The sequence below is a fragment of the Notamacropus eugenii genome, chromosome 3 (genome assembly GCF_028372415.1).
Source record: "Notamacropus eugenii isolate mMacEug1 chromosome 3, mMacEug1.pri_v2, whole genome shotgun sequence".
Taxonomy (NCBI): domain Eukaryota; kingdom Metazoa; phylum Chordata; class Mammalia; order Diprotodontia; family Macropodidae; genus Notamacropus; species Notamacropus eugenii.
The window spans coordinates 224,940,429-224,963,962 of record NC_092874.1 but is presented as its reverse complement, the minus strand read 5'-3'; the positions used below and the strand labels follow the sequence as shown (position 1 = coordinate 224,963,962).

At 41.0% G+C, this 23,534-nt stretch overlaps 1 protein-coding gene across 1 annotated transcript; it reads right to left on the bottom strand.

Moving 5' to 3' along the window:
* Nucleotides 1-2,071: 2,071 nt before the first annotated feature.
* On the bottom strand, nt 2,072-20,825 carry LOC140531376 (keratin, type II cuticular Hb5-like). The gene is made up of 9 exons (XM_072650340.1): nt 20,403-20,825; nt 16,086-16,294; nt 10,543-10,603; nt 8,275-8,370; nt 7,428-7,592; nt 6,694-6,819; nt 6,229-6,449; nt 3,505-3,536; nt 2,072-2,232 (listed from the first exon to the last, which is right to left on the bottom strand). Exons 1-9 carry the CDS (start codon nt 20,823-20,825, stop codon nt 2,072-2,074), a joined length of 1,494 nt encoding a protein of 497 aa, XP_072506441.1.
* Between the last annotated feature and the right edge of the window lie 2,709 nt (nt 20,826-23,534).

Genomic DNA, 23,534 nt, shown 5'->3' with positions numbered 1-23,534 from the left:
TGTGTGTGTGTTTGTCTTTCATTGCCAAAGAAGACCACACCATCAGAAAAATGATGAGATGACTTGCACTTGACTTTGTTTTGAGTGAGGAAGGGCTGTGCAGGTCACCAGCCTCACTTCTCCTCCAGAGCCATCTGAATCCAGTGACCAGATATTCATCAAGATGACTGGAGATGATGCAGGATGAGGCAGCTGGGGTTAAGTGACTTGCCCAAGGTCACACAGCTAATGAGCGTACTCCTAGATCTGTACTGAACTCATCCTACAATTGTCGGAAGCTTAAATAGGTGAGACGGACAGTAGTCAGGCTGATACCCTCTGCTGGGCTGTGAGGACACTCACTTTTGGGAAAGCCAGAACATGAGCATTTGGCTAACGGCTAATTAAACTCTCTGGACTTGGAGTAGAATCACATGGTGGGAAAATTATGTACTACATCTCCTTGCTAGTTAATTAACTAATTGATCATGTGACAGCCTACTTCCCCCTAGGCTACAAAAAGCAGGGAACTGAACCAAGCGTGGGCAGCTGTTGCTATGTCCAGCACAACCTAGAGACTGTCCCTTTTGTCTATGGATAAAAAGAAAGTACTGCTCCCAGTACAGTCAGGGTTGGATGACTTCCATTCTGTCAGTGGTGGGGAAGAGAGAAAGGGTAAAACATTTTTAAAATTCTAAATTCCAAATTGATCTGTGAGATGAACAGAGGTCTCTTGGAACAAGTAAATAGTGAAGCAATGGTCAGAAGCTGTTTCTTAAATATATCTTCAAGCTGGTATAGTAGGAATGAACACTAGACAAGGAGTCACAGACTTTGAAATGAGTCCTAGTTATGTTCCCTAACCATGAGAAAATATCTCACTATCTCAGAGCCTCAGTTTCCTCAGGTAATTCTTTGTCCCTCAGGATCCTCCATTTTTCCCATCTATAAATGGAGCTATTTGTACTACCTTCTTCTACAAGGTGGACTAGAGGATTTCTAAGGCCTTTTTCATCTCTGGATCTATGACCTTATAAAGGGTCATAGAGAAAAAAGTGAATGCTACATCCATGTGATCTCTTGTATCAGGGTGACACTTTTGCCCAAAGGGGATAGAATTCCTAGGAGTGGAACATCTCAAGGATTGGTGACATCATTGGAGAATGGAGTTAGAGTGAGATTACCCAAAAGGTGGGAGAAGGGCAAAGGGAGGAGGGGCAGAGAAGCGCAGTACCAGGCAAATAACCAACCACCTTCAAAGGCTTAGTCTAAACAGACAGCTACTTAAATTCTGGCTTCTCTAAACAAAAATTCCAGAAAGGGCCTGCTCTACCTTTATTAATTAACTGCTTAATAAATTTGATCTCCAAAGAACTGTGCTCCAGTCCTTCTGTGTTGGCTATTTGTTGTAGAGGTTGGAATGTATCTTCCCTAGTGTCTATAGGATGATCCTTGCTTGCTCATTGCTTTTTTCAGCCTCTCAAGTATCTGCTTTAGTCAAAAACAGTGATTTGGTTCTCCCAGTCCAAGAGCAGTTAACTTCTTGGGCCTTAATGGCTGGACTGATGGACAGGAATGTTTAGCTTGAAAGCATCATTTTACATGATTCACAACTTCCAGAAGCCTAGGAAAGAAAACTTAGAGGTGGTATTCCATCCAAGAACCCTTTCCTGTGGGAGTCAACCAACATCAATCGAATATTCAATCAAAGAACATCAGTCAAAGATTCAGATAAGCACAAGTGAGTAAAATCAATAGAGGTCAAAAGATCGCCGATCCATCAAGCTTCCTCAAAGACTGCTGATTCCCACTCCCTCCTTCTACAGATGAGGAAACTAATACCTAAGGTGGTGAAATGATTTAAATGCTAGCTATAAGTGACTTGTCCACGGTCTCACAGGTGGTAAGCATTGCAGGGGGAGTTTGAAGACAGACCCTCTGACTCCAAAACCAGGGCTCTTTCCATTGTGCTTAATACTGGAGAAATAACTGAGGGACCTTGGCTGGGGTGCTTTATGAAACAGATGCTCAGACCTGAAAGAATCAAAGTCTTCTTTTCTTCAAGACCCTTCTGTCCAAATCAGGCTCCTCTCTATGCAAACCTGACAGACCTAGCACTGGAACAGCCAACTCCCCCCAATGGAGAGCAGATTCCACCAGCAGTGGTGCTGACACCCATAGACCCTGTTCCTCGAGAGACGACAGTGGGGTAGACATCTCCACAGACCACTCCCCCCTGAGAACGGCTCACACCTGTGGACAAAGACAGAGCATCAGATTTCTCAGCCTGTTTCTCCTTTGAAGCAGGTTTCGACTCAACATGTTTTATAGTCAGTAATCAATGGGATGGTAATCCCAATGGAATGGTAACACTGATGGGTCAAATGGCCCCAAAATAACTTTTAGTAAGATTTAGGGAAATAAATTCCTTAATTTGGGGGATGATAGATTGAGCTTCCTAATTCCCTCAAGAACAATTTGATATTAATAAGGACTGGACCAAGAGAAACTCCCAGATGAGGAAATTCCTCTACTAACTTAGGCTGACACCTTCTCTCCAACTTTCAGTCTTAGAGAATTCTCGAGAGCACTTAGAAATTAAGGTCACACAACAAGTATGTGTCATTGATTGGACTTGAATTTCTTGGCTTGTAGGCCAATATTTTATCTGCTAAATGACAGCTGCTTCTGACTTTAAATTAGATATTATCATATCAACATGATCGTATATCATAAGACCCGTGTTTTTACTGACAGATCTTAGTGGATGGTAACCTGGGATGATATCAGGGCAAAGGGTGGAGATAGAGGGGAAGAGACTATGGCAAGAGAAGCCCACTATGATAAAGTCAGTAGTGCTAGATTTGGAGTCAGGAAGACCTGAGTTCAAATCCTTCCTTTGCTACTAGCTCTGTGATGATGGGCAAGTTATTTGGTCTGTGAATCTCAATGACCTCATTTCTAAAATGAGTGCCATAACAGTTATAGCTCTTAACTCACACAGTTCTTTTTGAGATTCAGATAAGGGAATATGTGAAAAGTACTTTGTTAACTTAAGAGCGTGGATAAATTATGCATAAGTGTAAATTATACTAATATATTGTTATGTGGAAATTATAAGTGTAAATTATTTAGTAGAAACAAAACTTTGCCATGGGCTACAGTGTATGTTCCCTACAGTAGACAATCAAGAGTTCATGTCAGGAACACAAAGTGTCTGGACCAGAAGCCTACACTAAGCATCTCCTCTCTTGAAAATATGCTGTTTAAGTCTGTTGAGTCTCCTATATGTCCAGCACCAAGAAAGTGAGTAGGATTTGCTGTAATCTGATTGAAATGAGTCCTTCAACTCTGAAATTGGAATCAAAAGTAAGCTAACTGAAGATCCCTCTCCAGTTCTCCCTTCTTCCTCTCCCCTCTCCCACTGAGCACTGTACTATGTGGATATGAGACTGGGATGAAAACTATAGACATTGGCCCATTTAGAACATTACTACAATGTGGGAAGGCATATAAAATACTTACATATGTTGACTGGGCCAACGCCTTCACACAACCTGTCCAAAAAAAGGAGAGAACAAGGTTAGAAAAGGAATCTTCCGCCTTTTTAGCAACACAGTTCTCTGCATCTCCTTGGAAGCCTTGAGTTTAATTTTGGGCAAGAGAGAGATGGTGGGGCAAGTATCTATCCCCAGGGAAGTAGTTGTATCCCATTACTGTGCCATATTCTCCTCTGGCATTAACAATAAAGGGGGCACAGAAGACATTACAGGGCTATCTCTCCCAACACCTTGCCAGCAAGTCAACTCAATGAATATTTACTTATCACTGGATACCAACTATATCCAAAGCACTGTATTAGATGATGGGGATACAGAGACAAAAATGGAAAATAGATTCTGCCCTCCAGAAATTTCCATCCTACCAGTAAGGCTTGAGGAGTCTCTATATAGCTCTGTGACTTAAGACAAATCACTTTCCTTCTCTAGACCTCAGTTTCTTCAAAATGGCAAACACTGGACTAGAAGAACAATTATAGTACTGTGAGAAATACACTCTGATGTAGAATCAGATGGCCGGGGTCTAAATCCTGGCTCTATCATGTACTGTCTGTGTGACCTTGGGCAAGTCACTTCCTAGAAGTCTTCCAAGGTCCCTTCTAGCTGTTCAATGTTGTCTTTTCGGCCTGTGAAAACTGTGGAGGTGAAGGAAAGGGAAGGGGAAAATATAGATCCTTTTCTTTACAGCCCCCTTTCTTTCACAGAGGAGAAAAAAGAAACCCAGAGTAGTTGAATAACTCCTTCAAGGTCAAGAGCCAGACAAGTGACCCAAAAGGAGCCATCAGCTGTACTTTGAGGGATCTGGACTTATAGGACCTGGGGTCAAATCCTAGCATTGTCATTTCCTTAGCTATGTGATCTTGGGCAAGTTCCATTACCTTTTTCAGTCTCAGTTTCCTCACTTGTAAAATGAAGAAACTGGACAAAATAACCTTTGAAATCCCTCCCACCTTTAAGTCCCATGACCCCTACCTCTCTAAGGTTAAGATTAATGCTTCTTTTACTGAATCATGTGGCTTAGGATGTTCCCTGCTTTAGAAACTTCTTTTTAAGAGTTTTTCAAGTTCAAATAATAAAGACTAACTTATATTTCATACAGGTCTGGATTTATCGTTATTTATTTTTTTCTCCTTAAATCTGTCCAGTTTTCTAGCTTTGTTTCATGTCTCTTCTAACCAAGTGGATAGAGTGCTGAGCCTGGAGGCAGAAGACCTGAGTTCTAATACTGGACCCAAAAACTTACTAGCTGTGTGATCCTAGACAAGTCACTTAGCCTGTTTGCTTCTATTTCCTCAACTATAAAATAGAAATAATAATAGCATCCACCTTGCAGTGTTGTTGTGAGGATCAAATGAAATTATATTTGTAAAAGTGCTTAGCACATATTAGGTGCCATATAAATGCTCATCCATCCTCTTCCTCCCGCCACACACCCCACATCAGTCTGGGAGCTTCCTGAGGGCAAATGCCAGGACTCCTCCTTTGTCTGAGACCTCTTCTCATTCCAGCTCTCATTGGAGAGATGTTGGAGAGGAGAGGACGGGAATGTGGATACAAGATGAATAAGTAGACTGAATCTTATTTCACTAGTGGAGCAAATATATTGGAAATATTTCCTTAAGTGCAATTGGTATCACGGCTTAAGGTTGTCCAGACATGGGAAGGTCAGTGAATTAGCTTGGAGGAAGGGCCAGTCAATCTATATGCAGCTGATCGCCCTCCCAGCTGCAAACGTGTTTTGTTCGGCTCTGTCTCCATCACTTGAGTACAAATTTGACTGTATCCCATTGATACTAACCAAGTTTCAGCTAATTCGGTTTCCTCGAGAGGCAGTGTGGAGTGATGGATAGAAAGGATCACCCTTGGAATCGGGAAGACCTGGGTTTAAATCCTGCTTCTAACACACAGTGGTTCTGATCATAGGCACATCACTCACCCACTCAATGCCCTTAGGCAACCATGTAAGATTGTTAATCAATCTACAATCAATCAAACTACAGCTCTGCTTCTTTGGAGAAATTTCCCACAGTGGGGGCTCCCTACTCTCATGAAATCACAGGTTTTGGATGAGGGAGTTCCCACGCTGGGAGTTCCCTACTCTCATGAAATCGCAAGTTTGGATGAGGGGAGAAGGAGTGAGGAGGATGCACCAGTTTAGCTTATGCTGACTCTGATGGAAAAGTATCATGGGGCAGTAAAGGTCTGGGTTCCAATCCTGTCTGGCTGCTTACTAGCCTTATGACTTTGGACAACCAAATTCCCCTCTCTGGAGCTCAGTTTCTTCTTCTGTATAACAAGGGGGCTAGACTAGATGATGGCTAATGCCTTTTATAGCCCTAAATTGATCTTTGAATGAATTTCATTCTTAAATGAAGTTGCCAGCCTTTTTGCCTTAGTGTGAGAAAGGAAGGAAGGAAATGAACATTTATTACATGCCTCCTATGTGTTGGGCATTGTACTAAGCACTTTGCAAATATCATCTCATTTCTCAGAAAGAACATTGAACAACTAGAAAATAGTAAAGGGCCCTGCCACTAACTAGCTATGTTGCTTCTGCCTCCCTCCCTGGGCTTCCGCTTTCTCTTTTATGAACTGGTTTGACTTTATCTCTGAGGTCCTTTTCAGTTCTGACATTCTAGGCTTCCATCCCAGAGAAAAGCTGCTGGGTGCCCCTTGCCCTTGCCCCCACCTGCTCTCCTCTCCTTCCAGCAGCTTCCTGTAGGTGGCGATTTCCACATCCAGCCCCAGCTTGACGTTCATCAGCTCCTGGTACTCACGCAGCTGGCAGGCCATATCCTGCTTGGCTTTTTGCAGTGCCTCCTCCAGCTCTGCCAACTTACACTTGGCATCATTCAGAGCTGCTTCGCCTTGCTGCTCTGACTCTGACACCGCAGCCTCTAGCTTGCAACGCTAAGAGAGGAAGTGAGAGAAAAATGAAAATGATCTTTTGTTTATTTGTTTTTCTGACCAATTAGGGATAGTGATAGGGATAGGGACATGGTAGCACCACCATATTGGGGGGCAGAGGAAGCAGCACACTGGCCCTGCAGTCACTCCTTGATCTGAATATAGATCAGACAGTGTAAGGAGGAGGAGCCCACCCCTTGGAGCCCCATACCCTTCTCCCCTTCCCTCTTTACTTTCCCCCTCTGACCTGCTGCTTGGCATTCTGCACTTCTGCAGTCAGCCTCTGGATCATGCGGTTCAGCTCATTGATTTCCTCCTTGGTTCTCCGGAGATTCTCTCCCTGACGGGTCACAGTGGCCTTCATCTCCTCACACTGAAGGGTCAAACAGAATTGCAGATTTCTAGAGATGCATGGGATCTTAGAGTTCATCTCATCCACACTCCCTCAAATTACAGAGTAGAAAAACTGAGGTTGAGAAATAAGTGACGTCCCCCAAATCACACTGTAAGTGAAAGTGCCAAGATTTATAATCCAGTTCATCAGGCCATAGAGTCAGGGCTCTTTCACTCATCCCCCATCGAAACCACCAAAGAGCTTAGCCATGTCCACTTGACCTGGCTTCTTTGCAATGGAACTAGAAAAGCTGGGTCTAATGGTAGGTCTTATGCTGAGTTAGGCCACTGCTCCTCTCCAGCAGCATGGAGAATCAAGAGGAGATAGGGTAGATCTCTTTGCTTTCCTTCTTCTGTCCAGCCATGAATGAAGTTCAGGACACTGTACATCTGAACAAGCAAACTTCTCAAAGTATCCCTAACATTGAACCCTAACAGACCTGATTCTGGAAAGACTGATGCTACCTATAGATTTGACTATATCCCAGTAAAAGCCCCACGCTATCCTGCCTGGCTCACTTGTTCAAAATCTCCCCTGAATCCTCCCCACTATGTTCCCCAGAGATAAGGGAGATGGACCCTCTTAACCTTGCTTTGATACCAAGACTCAGCCTCAGCCCGGCTACGACTGGCGATGTCATCGTACTGAGCCTTGATCTCAGCTACAACTGAGTCCATGTTGAGCTCCCGGCTGTTGTCCATCTTCACCACAACAGAGGTGTCTGAGATTTTTGACTGGAGTACCCGAATCTCCTACAAGAGTAGATGCCATTATTTTTGGCTTGAAGTTCCTTCCCATCCCTTTCTCAGTTGTTAAACTCTCACCTGATGTATGTGGAGCATGAAAGACAAGCACCAAACCCTGAGTTTGGGGGAATAATCTTTAAAATATCAGACAATTTTAGGAAGACCTAGCTAAGGAGTTACTTGGGTCATATTCCCCTGGCCAAGAACTAAGTGGACACTTTGTTTCTGGCTCAAGTAGGCAGTCCAGTGGAAGCATCCTCCTCTCAGTCTATCTGGAGCTAGCCTGCTGGATCAGCCACTGATTAGATTCGAGGTCCAGAATTTGATATTTTGTTTGTCTCTACTCCAAGAATGAATAAAATAATTGCCAAAAGTCCATATCTTCCTGTTATGGGCACACATTGTGCTGTGTAGATGTAACCTTAATGCCAGCTTTCAGGATTACCCTAAAGATGAAAAGAGGCAAGCCATTTCATGTGTATGAAGAAACAAACCAGAAAAACATGTAGTGGACGTAGCAGAAGGGGGTTCAAGTGAGACCTAAATAGGAACATCCCATTGACAAGGAATGTTAAGGCCTTGGATGATTTAGGGTCTAACAATGCCTATAAAATTGGGACCCAGAGAAGTTATCGTGCCTTCACTTGGCTCCTCTTTCTTGTCCATCTTAATACAAAGCTTGTTTTACCTCCTCGTACAGAGCTCGAAGGAAGATAATCTCCTCCGTCAGGTCCTCAGAGTTTGCTTCCAGGTCTGACCTCCGAAGGTAAGCACTGTCTACATCCTTGGGATGGAGAGGATAGGGGCAGTCATGATTCTTTCTCCTCCATCTTTCCTCTTTTCCTTCCCAGGGTCACCACCCTCGTCCACCCCAACATCAGCTCCTACCTGGATGACTTCAACAGCCTTCCTTCTGGACCACCAGTTCTTTCTCCCCTCATATACCCTGAACAATGCTCTTAGTGTCATCTTCCACAAACAATGTTCCTCCTCTTCTCAAAAACAGAGACTCTTTTTAAAATTTTTATTTTATTTTTAATTTATGGAATAAAACAAGCATTTTCATGGCATAATTTTTAAAAAGATAATTGCACATGAAACCGCAAATCTATTTTTATTAGTTAATTTATTTAGTTTTAGTTTTCAACATTCACTTCCATAAGCTTTAAATTTTTTCTCTCCCCAAGATGGCATGCAATCTGATATAGGCTCTACACGTACATTCCTATTAAACACATTTTCACTTGCTATTTCTTTTAAATATATAATAAAGTTATCATGTAAATTTCTTTTTTTCTCCTTTTTTTTTCTTTCTACTCCTCCTTCTCCACTCCCTGCCTTACAGGTGGTTACCATTAGATATGCGTATGTATGTATACATATAAATGTATATTTCTATGTATATATACATACACATATTACATATACATATATGTATATGTATGTAAAATCATTCTATACATACTTCTATCAGTCCTTTCTCTGGGTGCAGATAGCATCTTCTTTTATATGTCATTGGTAGTTAATTTGGACTCTTTCTTCCCTGGAATATTTTATTCAAGCTCCAGTGTTCAACTTTCAAGGCCTCTTCACCCATTGGTCCCTTCTCACTGTACTTTTTGTTTTATGACATGGTGTTAGAAGTGAAAGAGAACTCAGAGAAGCATCAAACAGTTGACAAAGCCCTGGACTAGGCATCAGGAAACCTGGACTCAGGCCCCAGCTCTCATATTCATTACCAGTCTGACCTTGGGTTAGTCAGTCAGCCTCCAAGGGCCTCAATTTTCTCGTCTACCAATTGGGAGGGTTGGACTGTCTGAGGTCCCATTAAGCCTTTGTAAAGATTGTGGAGTCTAACCTTCTCATTTCATATATTGGAAATTTAAAGTCTTTCAAGGAGAAATGAATTAACCAGGGAAAGTACTAGAGTTGAAACTAAAAGCCAGACCATTACAATAGCCATTACATCAGGCTTCCCCCCATCCCAACATGGATTTTCTACTCAGTTATCCCCTCAGGTCAAATTGAACCCAGCTTTCAACAATACCCATAGCTCTTCTCCTACGTGGAATCACTGATGGTGGGAGGTGGGACCTTACTATATTACGACTTTGAAAGCTTGCTGATTAGGGAAAGCTGTTTTCCTCACATCCTAGGGAGGGATAGCTGCTGTCCTGTATAGAAGTCATTGATGGAATCACCAGAATTTGACTCCCTGGAAAACCTAATCAGTCATTCATTTGTTATTCAAGAGTGAACAACTCACTGTGATTCTATATTGTTGTGTAGATAATCATCTCACTCTGATCAAGTAGAGATTTCTGACCAAACAAACCAAGACCTCTGTTTTGACTCAACTGCTGCCTTTCCCTCTGCCTATCTATCTGTTCCATGACAGTATCTTAAAGGAGGTACTAATTTTGAATAAATTTGTGCATAATTAAAGGGCATGAGATTATCCTATAAGTTTGCTTTGGGGCTTAGTCCAACATTTTGGAATGGTGACCACTACAAGTTCTTCAAAAGACACATCTTAGATGGCAACTAGTGAGGATTACAGGTCATAGAGCATGAATAAAGGAGAACATGGATTAGTATTGTCTTAGATGACCTGTATGTACAAAAACTCAAAATAAAGTGAGGTAAAAATGTTCATCCATTCACCTGGTTGCCTACAAAGTGATAAAGTCATTCAAAATGAAATAGATGATTTTCAGTGTTCAGTAAACAGAGTGTACCCAAGGTCCTAAATGGAGACATGGAAGTCGGGGGAAAACAAGATAACCTCTTCTGTTTTATTCATTTTTTTCAGAGTCTAAATAACACTAACCCATAGATTCAAATGTCTGCTAACAGCCCTGTATGTAAGATGACAACTAAACCATATCTCTGAACTCAGATTTCTCTTTGCAATGAAATTTACTTCCTCTGAATGAAGGAAGGGTCACTCACTCACCTTCTTCAGGACCACAAATTCATTTTCAGCTGTAGCTCTGAGGCCTACCTCCTCTTCATACCTATGGAGAAAGATCAAAGGGGGTAGAAAAACTTAGGACTATTTCAGGCTGGCTTGCCTCAAAATTCAAAGAATAGGTTAAGCTTCACTTTGCTTCCATTTTCACAAACTGAAAGTACCAAGAATTGAGTGAAAAGATTGGATTGACAGTCAGGAACTTTACATTCCATCTCTACTGTTATATGGTGTCATAGGCCCTCTCTGAACCTCACCATCCACTTCTGTAAAATGAGAGGATTCATATATATGACTTCCACGATGCCTTTCAGATCTAAAAAGTCTATGAAGCTACTACTTCAGAAGTCTACTCCAAAAAACCCTATTCTCTTTCAAGTCTTTCATTCTCAATTCTACCACTGGTGGCATGAATCCTTGTGCTCTAACATAATAGAAATGGGTCCATGCTCTTCTGGATTTTCCTACCCTATGTCTGCTGCCTTTTCTCACCAAACATTGAGGTGAATTTGAGTTCAACTCAGCCCCAGTTGACATGGAAACTCATAAATTCCCCAAGTGGGTAAGGTCCACAACAGTTAAATTACAGAATATAGATATCTTGGAAAATTTTGGCTGCTTCTGTAAAACCTTAGCTCTAGAATTCTATCTATCCCAACCCTGACAGTGGGGGCAAGGATGAAAAAAAATGACATGAGCTAAACAAGGATTTGTTGTCTTTCCCTGACACCCCAAAGGAGGCCAGAGCAAAGACCCATGTACCTGGGTCCATCTAAGGAGCAGGACCAGATAGTTCATAACCAAAATTCCACATTGTGTGCAATTCTGCTTTGAATTTCTATAGGATATAGGATAAAGAGGGCCAGGAGAAGAGAAAAAAAAATGAGCTAAATAACAGTAAGAAAATCCTGTAGCTAGGTCCAGGGTTACTTTTGTAATGGAAATTCTGAACACAATTGGTGACAACTTGAGTAAAAGTTGAAGAACAATTTCCAGGCCCAAATATTGGTCCAGATTCTACTTCCATCTTGAAAAGATCAAGGACAATCAAAATGGGTATAAAAAATGTAGGTTAATCCAGAAGGGTTAGGGAATGGAACCTAGAGAGGCAGACTGTAGAAGGATAAGGGAAAGATAGCTGGCAAGACAAGGCAAGATGAGAAAGAAAAGATAAGTGGAATGATTAAAAGGTAAAATTGGTTCAACGGGCTGGTGGATGGGATAAACTGGGGAAGTAGATAAGTTGATGCAAGGCTGAAGGGGAAGTGGGTTTGACTATTGAATTGCTGAGAGTAAGAAAAACAAGTTGAGTGGGGAATGTCAAGTTATGGAAAGAATAATGGGCTGTAAAGGGCTTATGGTTATTATTCATGTAGTTCAAAAAGAAAAAATCAAGGACTAAGATTTCAACCTGCAAGTCTGTATTTCTACCACAGTCAAGCTATCTGTGTCCCCAGTAGATTCCCCAGGCTGATCTCAGCACTTGAAGAAAACTTCTACACACTCCAGATTCTTATGAAAAATGAACATATTCTTAAAGGAAATGCATGAGCCTTCAACAGGAAAAGAAAAGGATCTGAGATAGAGGAAGGGACACTTGACCTTGCCAGGATGGGAGAGAATGGAAAAAAATGAGAAAGGGAAGGAAGTGGACAGCTGTTCAATCAGAGGTTGAAAACAGAAATAAAGTTCTTCATGAAGAGAGATATTCTGAGGAGGGAGAAGCTGCTTTATCAGAATTTGCTCTTTTTCAATATCCAGTCCACTCTATCATTTCCTCAAGGTCCAGTAAATATGGGACCTAGATAGATACTCAGGATGCATTTTTATGACACAAAGTAAATTAGCAATAATCCAGGAAATCTAGCTACAAAGCAACACTCTATCCACTAAGCTATCTTGCTTTTCCAAGAGCTAGGAGCAAGGACTTGACCTGTGATTTTATTAGTATAGGGAAAACCTGGAGAAGGAAAGTCCCTTTGGCATTGGTATGTGCCTGAGGCAAGCCATGTAACCTCTTTGAGAATTGTCTTGGGCACTGGGAGATTAAGTGACTTTTCTATCATCACACATGTGCCAGGGGTTGGACTCGAACCTAGGACTTTCTGCCTCCAAGACCAGTTCTTTATCCACTAGATCAATGGTATACAAATCAAATAGAAACAGATCTCAGCTGGCTATATATTGACTTAGAAAACCACAAATTAATATAATCTCTGTTGTATTGTATTTTTACTTATTTTTGTCAAAAAATTCTCAATTATATATTAATTTGGCTTAGACAAAACTCAAAAAATTGTGGGTCCCCTATGGCCTTTAGGCCATTAGTCTGATCCCTCTTCACTAGACCACATTGTCCTCCAGGTTACTCTTATTAATGTGAGTGTTGGTCTTGGAGTCAGAAAGGTCTAGGTTAAAGTCTTCCCTTTCAAAAATGCCTATGTGCCTGAGGCAAGCCATGTAAGCTCTAAATACTACCGCCCCCAAACAACCCTCTAAGACTGTAAGTTACAGAATAGTGGCATGTCTTTGGTGTGGGGAGAGTGTTCCCCACTGATGGAATCAGATATTCATTCCTAATAATAATGATGACAACAATAACAGCTATGTGGAACATTTCCAGTCATCTATATAACTGCTAGAAGTCCAATATAAGAAACCAAGTTAGATCAAATGAGAAATAGAGAGCCTGAGCTTCATTAATGTAATGAATGATAGAGAAGAGTTATACCAAGGGAGGTAACTATAACTCTAGCTTCTTAAAAGCAACAGTGTATTATCCCAAATGCTTCTCAGTGGCATGTGAATTACGAGTATACCATTTTACCAACTTAGATGCGTGTCTGCTGCCACCTTTCTTAACAAAAGGCATTAGATGGGAACTCTAAAAGTCCCTTCAAAATTAGGTCAATTGTGCGTTATATACTTTATGCAAAGTATTCACAGCTTGTGTAACTTACATATATATACCCACACACATGCATGCAAACACATATGTATATATATGTATGTGTGCATGTATAGTATATTTGTAAAAAATTAGTCTATTGTTTGAGAAACTAAAAGGTGTGCCCCAAAGCCTTGGGTGTGTGTGTGTAAACAACAAGTTATTATTTCCAGTACTCAGTAATTAGTGAACACCTGCCCAATGGCACCATAATTTTTATGCTGTCTTTGTTGATAATCACAAACCTTTGATTTTGTTCCACACTCATGGCTTGTTCATGTGGCACGAATTTATAAAACAGACTTAAGCAGAGTGTGAATTCAAGAGTATTTGAGATCTGCATGGAAAACTGTTATCTATTCAAAACATGCCACCAATACAATAACGTAAAGATTAAATTACAGATTGAGACCTGTATATACCTATGTAAACATATCTATATAGAATATATAAAACATATAGATGGATGAATATATACATATTCATATGTACATCATTATATACAAATGTACATAAATATGTATTTATCCATAAATATATTTATTCATATATCCATCTATATGAACTATAGATATAAACATACATGTATATTATACATAAATACACACGTACATATATGTATGTGTGTGTTTCTACATGTGTATATGGGCACAACCAGTTCAGGATTTTGTTTTACTTGACTATACATATATACACATATATACATATATGAAACAAGGCATTTTTTTGTTGTTGTTTGCTATCTTCATTGAGGGGATAAAAAATGGAAAGAAGAGAATGCAGACCTGAAAAAAATTAACTAAAACATAATAAAATATAGCATTTCTTTAGAGAGACAGTTTAAGTCCACTATGGGTTTGCCTAGCCTTAAGTCCATCATCAAATAGAACTACATCTGATTCTCCTATTAGAGGCTGCAACCAAAACATGCTATTTATCAGTAGGTACATATCAAGTTACATGGCTCCCTGAAAAACACATTAAACAATCACTTCATCCCGTAGAAACTTTCTTCAATGGTATCTTGGGCTCAATAAATGTAGAAGTCTTCATACAGGACAAGGAAAGATGGAGACCAAAGTATTAAATTAATGAAGAAAGATGATATCTATAAATACCTTGTTTTCTGGCAGGCAGGACATATTAAGTATAAAGTAATCAGGGACAGAGCTATGATTCAATGTTAAGAGACATACAGGCACCCTGAAAGCAAAGCTCAATTAAAAAAGAACAAATTCCTTGAAAGCAATCAACACCTACATAATACCAGTCTTAATGTTTACTCCCAGAAATGTGAAATGGACCATAACATATTTGAAAAGTATCTTCACAAAACCCTGTATTAATGAAACATAGGGCCTATTACCCTAAGATGGCCATAGAAAGATTAATACTACCTAACCAAAAGGAAGAGAGAGTTCTCAGAGTACATGGTAAATAGGTCAAATACTTTTGGAACAAATAGACATTATTTCATGAAAAAATAGTAAAACTGATAAAAGATTGATAACTCTGAAAAATAACAAAGACTATCATTAAATTTGTTTAATGTATCTGAATATGTTTTACCTGTGGTCGGAACTCAATAAACTGCTAAGATCCAAACATGGAATAAAAAGGCCCTCCATGGATGACATCTTCATGAACTCAGCCCAAAATGTATTGACCAAGAAGCATTGAATTAATGACTGAATCACGCAAAATTATTTGTGGAAATGGAAGCCTTTATAGTGGCAATAATTCAGGACCAGATTGTCTTCTCTAAAAATCATAAAATGCTTAATTTTAAAGAACCTGGACTTATCGATCAATATAAATTACACAAGGGCATGGTAGAAACTTTGCAACACATCACTTCAGGCTGAAAAAATATTAGCAAGCTCTCTTAAAATACCTCATACAGGCAGCTGAGTGTGCATTAGATAGAGTGCTGGGCCTGAAGTCAGGAGGATTCATCTTCGTGAATTCGAATCTGGCCTCAGACACTTACTAGATGTGTGACCCTAGGCAAGTCATTTCACCCTGTTTCCTTGTCTGGAGAAGGGAATGCAAAGCACTCTAGTATCTCTTCCAAGAAAACCTCAAATAGGGTCATGAAGAGTCAGACACAGCTGAAACAACTCAACAGTAGCAACAACTACACCTAGTAAGAAATGACTTGATGGTGAGAATTATTCTTCATAAGCTCACTAGCTTTCATGAAATGACAAATCCCCATACTAACCTTAAAATATCCTAGAGAATGCAGACAATAAACTGTATTAGAACCAGAGCCTCATCATAAACCAAACTATTATCCACAATTTTCTGGTCATAACATCAACCCATAAAAATTTAAGAATGATGTTTAGATGTAACAATACCAAATACCCAATCTCTGAGCTGTCAAAAGCAGCTAGGACAGTATGCTGGGCCTGATGTCAAGAAGATATAAAGAAGGATGAAGGGAAGAAAAAAGGAGGGAAGAAGGAAGGAAGGAAGGAAGCGAGTATGGGAAGGAGGAAGGAAGTATGGGAGGAAGGAAGAGCAGGAAGGAGGGAGAGAGGTAAGGAAGGAACCATTCTTCCCACTTGATACTCACTTTTTCTTGTAGTCTTCCAATACCTCTTGCATGTGATTGAGCTCAGAGGACAGACGTCCACTGTTAGTCTCAACACCCTCCAGCTCCCGCTTCAGGGTATCGATGTAGCCATTGAACAGGGGCTCCATGTTGCTCTGACAGGATAGCTGGCTCTGATAGAAGTTCCATTTGGTCTCCAGCAGTTTGTTCTGCTGCTCCAAGAACCGGACCTGCAGCACCAGGGAGAAAGACATCATGGGAGAGCTTGTACTCAGGTATTTCAGCCCTGACACCTTAACTTTGTGATGTTCAGTTTCTGTATCTGTAAAATGAGAGATTTTGGCTTAGATTAGGGGTGGGCAACCTGTGGTCTCAAAGTCACATATGGCTTCCTAAGTCCTTGGGTGCAACTTTTTGACTGAGTTCAAGTTTTCCAGAACAAATCCTTTTATTAATGAGATTTGTTCTGTGAAGTTTAGATTCATTCAAAGAACTGCACTTGAGGACCTAAGGGTCCACATGTGGCCTCAAGACCGCAGGTTCCCCACCCCTGGCCTGGATGACTTCTAAGGATCCTTCTAACTATAATATTCAGATTTCTAGGAACTGGTCAACTCCCTGAACTCTTGCCGCACTTGACCCACTGAGGATGGATGAACCAAGAGCCCTTGGTTCACCAATAGCCACTCTTTTGAATATAGGCAACTCAATAGATGTAAACTATGATGCTTCTTGTAGTTAGAAGGCTACAAGAAGTATCCTGGGCTCCCCTACTCACCCCCTATGACTTTAATTAGATTATGGACTCCATGAACATAAAAACTATGTCATTTCCACCATATTCCACTTTGTTTCTTAGCACCGAGCACTGGAATAAAATTTTCCTAGGAAAGTCCAATCACCTTCCTTCTTTTCCTTCACCAAATGTTCATCAGTGATAAGGAGTGGAAAATTCATGTTTAGCCTGAACTCAATTGAATGGAAAGGTTAAAGTTGTTGCCTCTAACCCTAAATCATAGATTGTGCTACAAAAGCTGAGGTCAGTGGATCATAGATTTACAAGTAGCAGGGATGCTAGAAGACATCTATTACAAACCCTTCATTTTACAGATGCAGAATCTGAAGCCTAGAGGAGGTTAGATGATTTCTAGGTAAGTAGTAAGTAGCATGTTCAGGTTTCAAATCTAGAGATTCTGACTCTGACTAGGAAATATCTGTGAACCACGTAGCCCAGTAGGTGCTAATTGCCTGGCACATATTAGGCACTAATTGCTTGGTACATAGTAGGTGATTAATAAATGCTTGTTTCCTTCCCTGCTTTACTCAAGGGTTCATGGTTCTGTAACTGGATAGCCCTTCAGAGAAATACAGTATACTCTCAAATTGGCATGTTACAAGATAGAGTATAATGGGAGGAGGGAGAAATCCAGGCAAAGTGCTCTAAAAAATCGGAGACAACACTTTCAACTACGAGCATCCTGCCTCTGATACTTAACTATCTATGCAGCGTTGGGCAAGTCATGTAGCCTCCGTGGGGGCCCCATTTTCTCTTCTGTTCAATGAAGGAGTTCGATTAACTATCTTGAGAGGTTCTTTTCTGTTCTAAGTCCATGCTCCTAAGGATCAGGGAAGGCTTTATGGAGATGTCAACTAATCTGAACCTTGAAGAAAGAGATGGATTTCAATACATGGAGATGAGTAAGGGAGGCATTGAAGGACTAGAAAACTGTACCTGTGAATGTATGGATGCCTTTTGAGAACAAAGGAAAGGGAAAGCCAGTCATGAATTCAACTCTAACAAAAATTGGATCTTTCACTGTATAGGGCTAACTGTTTACACCCTAGTTGAGAAGTGGGGGGGGGGGGGGTGTGGTGGTGACATTACTAGTAGTGGAAACAGTACTAGATTTCCACCCAGAGGACCTGTGTTCAAATTCTGGCTTTGTGACCTTAGGTAAAATTAGGTAAAACATTTTCTCTCTTTAGTCCTTGGTTTTCTTATCTGCAAAATGATTTCTAAGTTCTCTCTAACTCTAAAATATGGTGACCCTAGCTGGCACAAGAGATTGAGGACCCTTGATAGTATCCAGTAGGATTACAATATAGCTTCTCTATAAGTCCTCTTCTTCCCCAAGTCTTTCTCTCCTTCCTGAAAAGACCCTGAAACCAGGCATTTCCTCTCTTGAAGCTAGAAACCAGAAGACTTTGGATCTCTCTATCCCTTGGGATCCTGCCAATCCTATTCCCTTAAGGCAGGCAGGGAACAACAAGTAATAATTTTCTGCCAGTGAGGAGAGTCTCATGCAACTGAAAGTGAGCCTTGGGTTGCAAAAGAAAGCCACTGGTGCAGATCATGAAAATGTGTTTGGATCATAAGATCACGAATCTGGAGCAGGAAGAGACTCTAGAGGCCACCTAGAGTGACTGACAGTGGATGTCTTTCAGTCCTCTGAGCTTAATCACTTGCAAGAGATGTTGGAAGGCTACAAGAAGTGAGTATTAGGTTGGGAAGGAGTAAAGAGGCTTTGATGAAATGTGAATCATTACCCCTGCCTGTTCATTTTAAAGATGTGGAAATTGAGGCAAAGAGGAGTTCAGTGACTAAAGTCACCCATTAAGTAATTGCATTAGAACTTGAATCTTGAGCCTTTGACCCCAAACCCAATGCTCTTTCCCTGGTATAATGCTTATGAATGGGTTTTTTGTAGACCTCTGATCATTACAGGTTCTTCTTTCCATCTATCCCTCTGATATAAATGCAGACAGATCAATCCCCATCCCTCCAGCCCTGTGAGGTCACATATCCTCAGGTAGGCTCTTTACCAAAGACATAGACCAAAATATATCAACCAAAATGAGCCTCTCCTTCAGCAGCATGGTGTAGGAGGAAGAGCATTAGACTTGAGGCCATAAGGCCTAGGTTCAAATATTAGTTTTGATATTTTCTCCCCAAGTCCCTCTGGACAAGTTTCATAAATTTTGCCTCAGTTTCCTCCCCCTAAATTGAGGGGGTTAAATTGGATGATCTCTAAGGTCCCTTCTAGTTCTAAATTCTCTGGGGCTATGATCCTCCCCCTCCCCCTCCCACCCAAGGCTGGCTTGGGACAGAAAGCCTAGGGATGTGCTGCAACCAGCTCGAACTGGCTCTCGAGAGCCAATTGTTAAATTTTCAGTGTGAGCAATTACACTTTGGAAATGGGCAAATGCTACAGACCAAGGCTTGATTGATTGGGATATTTAAAGGTCATCTGGACTTTAGAAAAGTATGCTTTTCTAATGCTAATTATTTATGCCAATCATGCTAAAAGGGTTAATTATGTAGATTACAAATTTAAAATTTTGTTGCATGTACTTTCCCCCCCAAAGTTCCCCAACTGGTTGTTAAACATTAACTAATGCCCCCCGAATGATAAGCCTCCAGGATCTAAAGCTATACACACACACACACACACACACACACACACACACACACACACACACACGCATGCACACACACGCACACGCACACACACACACACACCACAACAGAAGGTAGTATCAACCTACAGTTCTCAAAGAAACCAAGAATGTGACCCATATGGGATAGACAGGCTATGCTAAATAAATGTATAATATAGGAATTCAAAATCCCTCATGACAAATACTACAATAGCCTTCCAAAGACTCTGCTTAAGAGGTGATGGCAAACTGACTTGCTCCTCCCTGCTTCTCAGAGCTCATTTTTCCGGCCTTTCACATTTTGGTTATCTTCTATTTTATATTGTATATGTCATATATAATATAAATTTATTACACATATTATATATTTATATTGTGGCTATTTATAAGCATGCCTGATCTTCCCTAGTAATCCGTAGCCATATCAGTGCCAAAGACCAGCCAAAACTTTAGATTTTTCTCAAAAGAATATTACACATAGTAGGTTGCTTAATAAATGCTTGTTAAAAAAAAATGAATACATCAATGAATGCTTAGGTTGAAAGCACCATCACTTCTCAGATGGATGGTACCAGTCTGAGTAGAGTCATCTACCTTCCTCCTCCAATAATCAGTTTGGGGTCTCATGCCACAGGTATGGAGAAAGGAATTAAGTATTTTTGCGTTAAAGGTCTATCTTTCCTGATAGCCCTTAAGTTTTCTTGAGGAGTATTAATGGGGTTAGTGATCAACTCCATGGAGAAATTTCATTTGAAGAGATAGCGGTGTCAAATGAGAAGGTGGGATCAATGTTTGCCACAGAAAAGCCACAATATGGGTAATGGGGTATTAGAGTCAACATGTGAGCTCTCCATCTGTCCATCCTCCTGGCTCCCTAGTGATCCCAGGCCCCAAACTCACCTTATCAATGAAGGCAGCAAATTTGTTGTTAAGACATTTGATCTGTTCTTTCTCCTCATGTTTCACACACTGGGCATTGGGGTCGATGTCCAGGTTGAGTGGAGTCAGAAGGCTCTCATTGATGGTAACAGTGGTGATACAGGGGGGACTGGGTCCACACAAGCCCCCAACTCGGTAGCCAAAGCTACCCCTGCTACGCAGAGGATGTCCATAGCCTACAGAAAGTTGAGGGGACCCAATGCCCCCCAGGCTCCGGCTGCTAAAGCCCCCAAGTTTCCTGTAGCCCAGACCTCCAGGACTTCCCCCTCGATAAGAGAGGGTAGTGACACCTGGCCGTGCTCCCAGCCTAGGCACCACAGCTGAGCAAGAACTGAAGTTCTTAGTGTCACTGTTCCAATTGATGCGGGAGGACTGGCAGGCCATGCTGTCTCCTTAGGTGAAAGTTCCTGAGAAAAAGGAAATCAGGAGAAAAGGCAATCTGACTTGTGACCTACCTCATAACTATCTCTCCCTTTTATGTGCCCTGGGAGGGGGCTCAGACAACATAAAAGGGAAGAGAAAGTTGTTTCATACCATTTATGAGCGTGGGATTCTCCCACTTGCCAGGCTGAGAGCAAAGCTGAAACTTGCCCCTTTTTATAGGACTATCTGAGAGACCCTATATCACAATAAACATAACCCCTGCCTTTTCAACCCCACATGCCCTGACATATCTATTGACCCATTAATACATAATCATCCCCTGTGAGTGGGCAGAGGGTAATTTTCCCACATGAGCAAGTGTAGACCTGGTCTAGGAAATGGAGCATTGTCAAGAGGTGAAGGGTCCCATGTCCCAATCTAGGAGAGACCTAGTCCCCATGAATGTTGAACTACCAGGACAGTGGGACAAATACTGGACAGGGAAGCATGCCTTCAAACCTTGCACTAGGGAACTGAGTTCATTAACCTTTACCTTTAGAGCTACAAGAGACCTTAGAGATCATCTATTCCAAGTTCCAGATTTTACAGATGAGAAAACAGAGACCTAGAGAGGAAATGGATGCAAGTAAGTGGTACAGTGGATAGAGGTTCAGACCTGGAGTCAGGAAGACTCATCTTCCTGAATTCAAATTCAACCTCAGATACTTACTAGTTGTGCAACTCTGGAAAGGTCACTAACCCCATTTGCTTCAGTTTCCCTCATCTGTAAAATGAGCTGGAGAAGGAAATAGCAAACCACTCTAATATCTTTACCAACAAAACCCCAAATGGGGTCATGAAGACTTAGACATGAGTGAAACAACCAAAAAACAGAGAACAGAAGGAATTTGTCCAAATTCACAGAGATACTCAATGGCAGAGCTGGTAAGTGAGCCCATACCCTGTGAATCTGACTCCAAACCCAGCTCTCTTTATTCACTGCATCCCCATCATCCCATTATTCAGCATACACTGAGCACTTCCTATGTGGAAATTACTGATGGAATTACTAGATGGAGTTCATTAACACATTAATTATGTGACTTTGACCAAGTCACTTAACCCCTTGGAAGCTCAGTTTCCCTGTCTGTAAAATATGAATGATAACAATATGTGTCCTACAGCATGGTGTTGTAGAAAAAATGTAGAATTTGGAGTCAAAGGACCTTACTCTCAATTCTACTTCTGCCACTTATTTCCTGTGTGACCCTAAGGCAAGGGTCAACCCCTCTGCGAATCAGTTTCTCCATCTGTAAAATGAGAGACTTAGAAAATGAGAAACATCTAGGTGGTTCAATGGATAGAGGCTGGGAGTAGAAGTCAGGAAGACCTCCATTCAGATCTGGCTTCAGACACATACCCCGCTATGGGATCCTGGGTAAATACTTTTCTGTGCCTCCATTTCCTCATCTGTAAAATGGGGACAATAAAAGCAACTAACTTCCAGAGTCATGGTAGCGACAAAATGAAATAACATTTGTTAAGGGCTTTACAACTCTTCAAGCGTTGACCATCATCATCATTATTATTGGATTACTTCTACAGTCCCTTTCATCTCTAAATCTATGACCCCATGACCTACCTGAAAGGGTTATTGTAAGGACAGTACTTTATGAAGGCTTTAGCCTTATAAATAAAACCTTCATAAATGTGGGTCTTTAGACAAGATCCCTGCCTACCCAAACTCTTACAATCTAGTTGATGAAATGATGCAAACAAATGAAAAGTTGAAGAACGTTTATGTGTGTATACATGTGTATATATGTGTGTATATATACATGTATATATGTGTGCATATATTACATGTATATGTGTATGCTTATATGTATACATACATACATGTGTTTGTGTGTGTGTGCATAGGTACAGGTACAGGTATATAGTCATGTGTGCGTATGCACATGTGTGTATGTATGTATATGCATGTATGCAAATAGCACCCAATAATTAAGATTGTTGTTCAGTCATGTCTATCTCTTTGTGAACCCATTTGGGGTTTTCCTAGCAAAAATACCATTTCTTTCTCCAGCTCATTTTTACAGATGATGGAACTGAGATAATAAGGATTAAGTGACTTGACCAGGATCACAGAGCTAGCAAATGTTTAAGGCCGAATTGGAACTCAGTCCTTTCTGACTCCAGGCCCAGTGTTCTACCCACCATGCCACCTACCTGCCCAAAGCTTAAGGTGGGTAGGTAGTAAGTGCCAAGGATATTCAGAAGAAGGTGGATCAGAATAGATTTTGAAGAAGAGGGAAGACTTGAATTTGATCCTTAAAGGTAGGACTTAGATAGGTGGAGGAGATGATCCAGGCAGGATCCTAGTGTCAATTCCCAGAAATAAGTTGACTCTGTCAAATGACCAAGGAGAACATGCTTTGCATTCACGTAAGAGAGGTCTTATGAGAGAAAGAACATCAGACTTTGGAGATAGAAGATCTGGAAGTCTTGACCATCCTGTGAGGTCACCCACCTTCTCTGAGGTCATCCTTGCTGCTTAGCCTTGCAGAGATTAGCAGGTGCTGGAGTTGGAGCTGCCTCAAACTAAAGCCAAGGATGTTATTTACCAGAACATCTCTGGGGTCAGGGCTGAGTAAGCCTCCTTTTATTCAGTGTTCAGGGACTTAGAAGTTATTCATTTTGGCCCAAAATAATATTTGAACTGGGAGA

What these genes read in the sequence shown, in the direction of transcription:
- LOC140531376 (XM_072650340.1), bottom strand. Translation starts at nt 20,825, where the DNA reads ATGGCCTGCCAGTCCTCCCGCATCAATTGGAACAGTGACACTAAGAAC. An exon ending in TTGGAAGACTACAAGAAAAA is followed by an intron (nt 10,604 to 16,085) that starts GTGAGTATCAAG and finishes CTTTCTCCATAG; the next exon opens with GTATGAAGAGGAGGTAGGCC. An exon ending in AGTCTTGGTATCAAAGCAAG is followed by an intron (nt 6,820 to 7,427) that starts GTTAAGAGGGTC and finishes TTGACCCTTCAG; the next exon opens with TGTGAGGAGATGAAGGCCAC.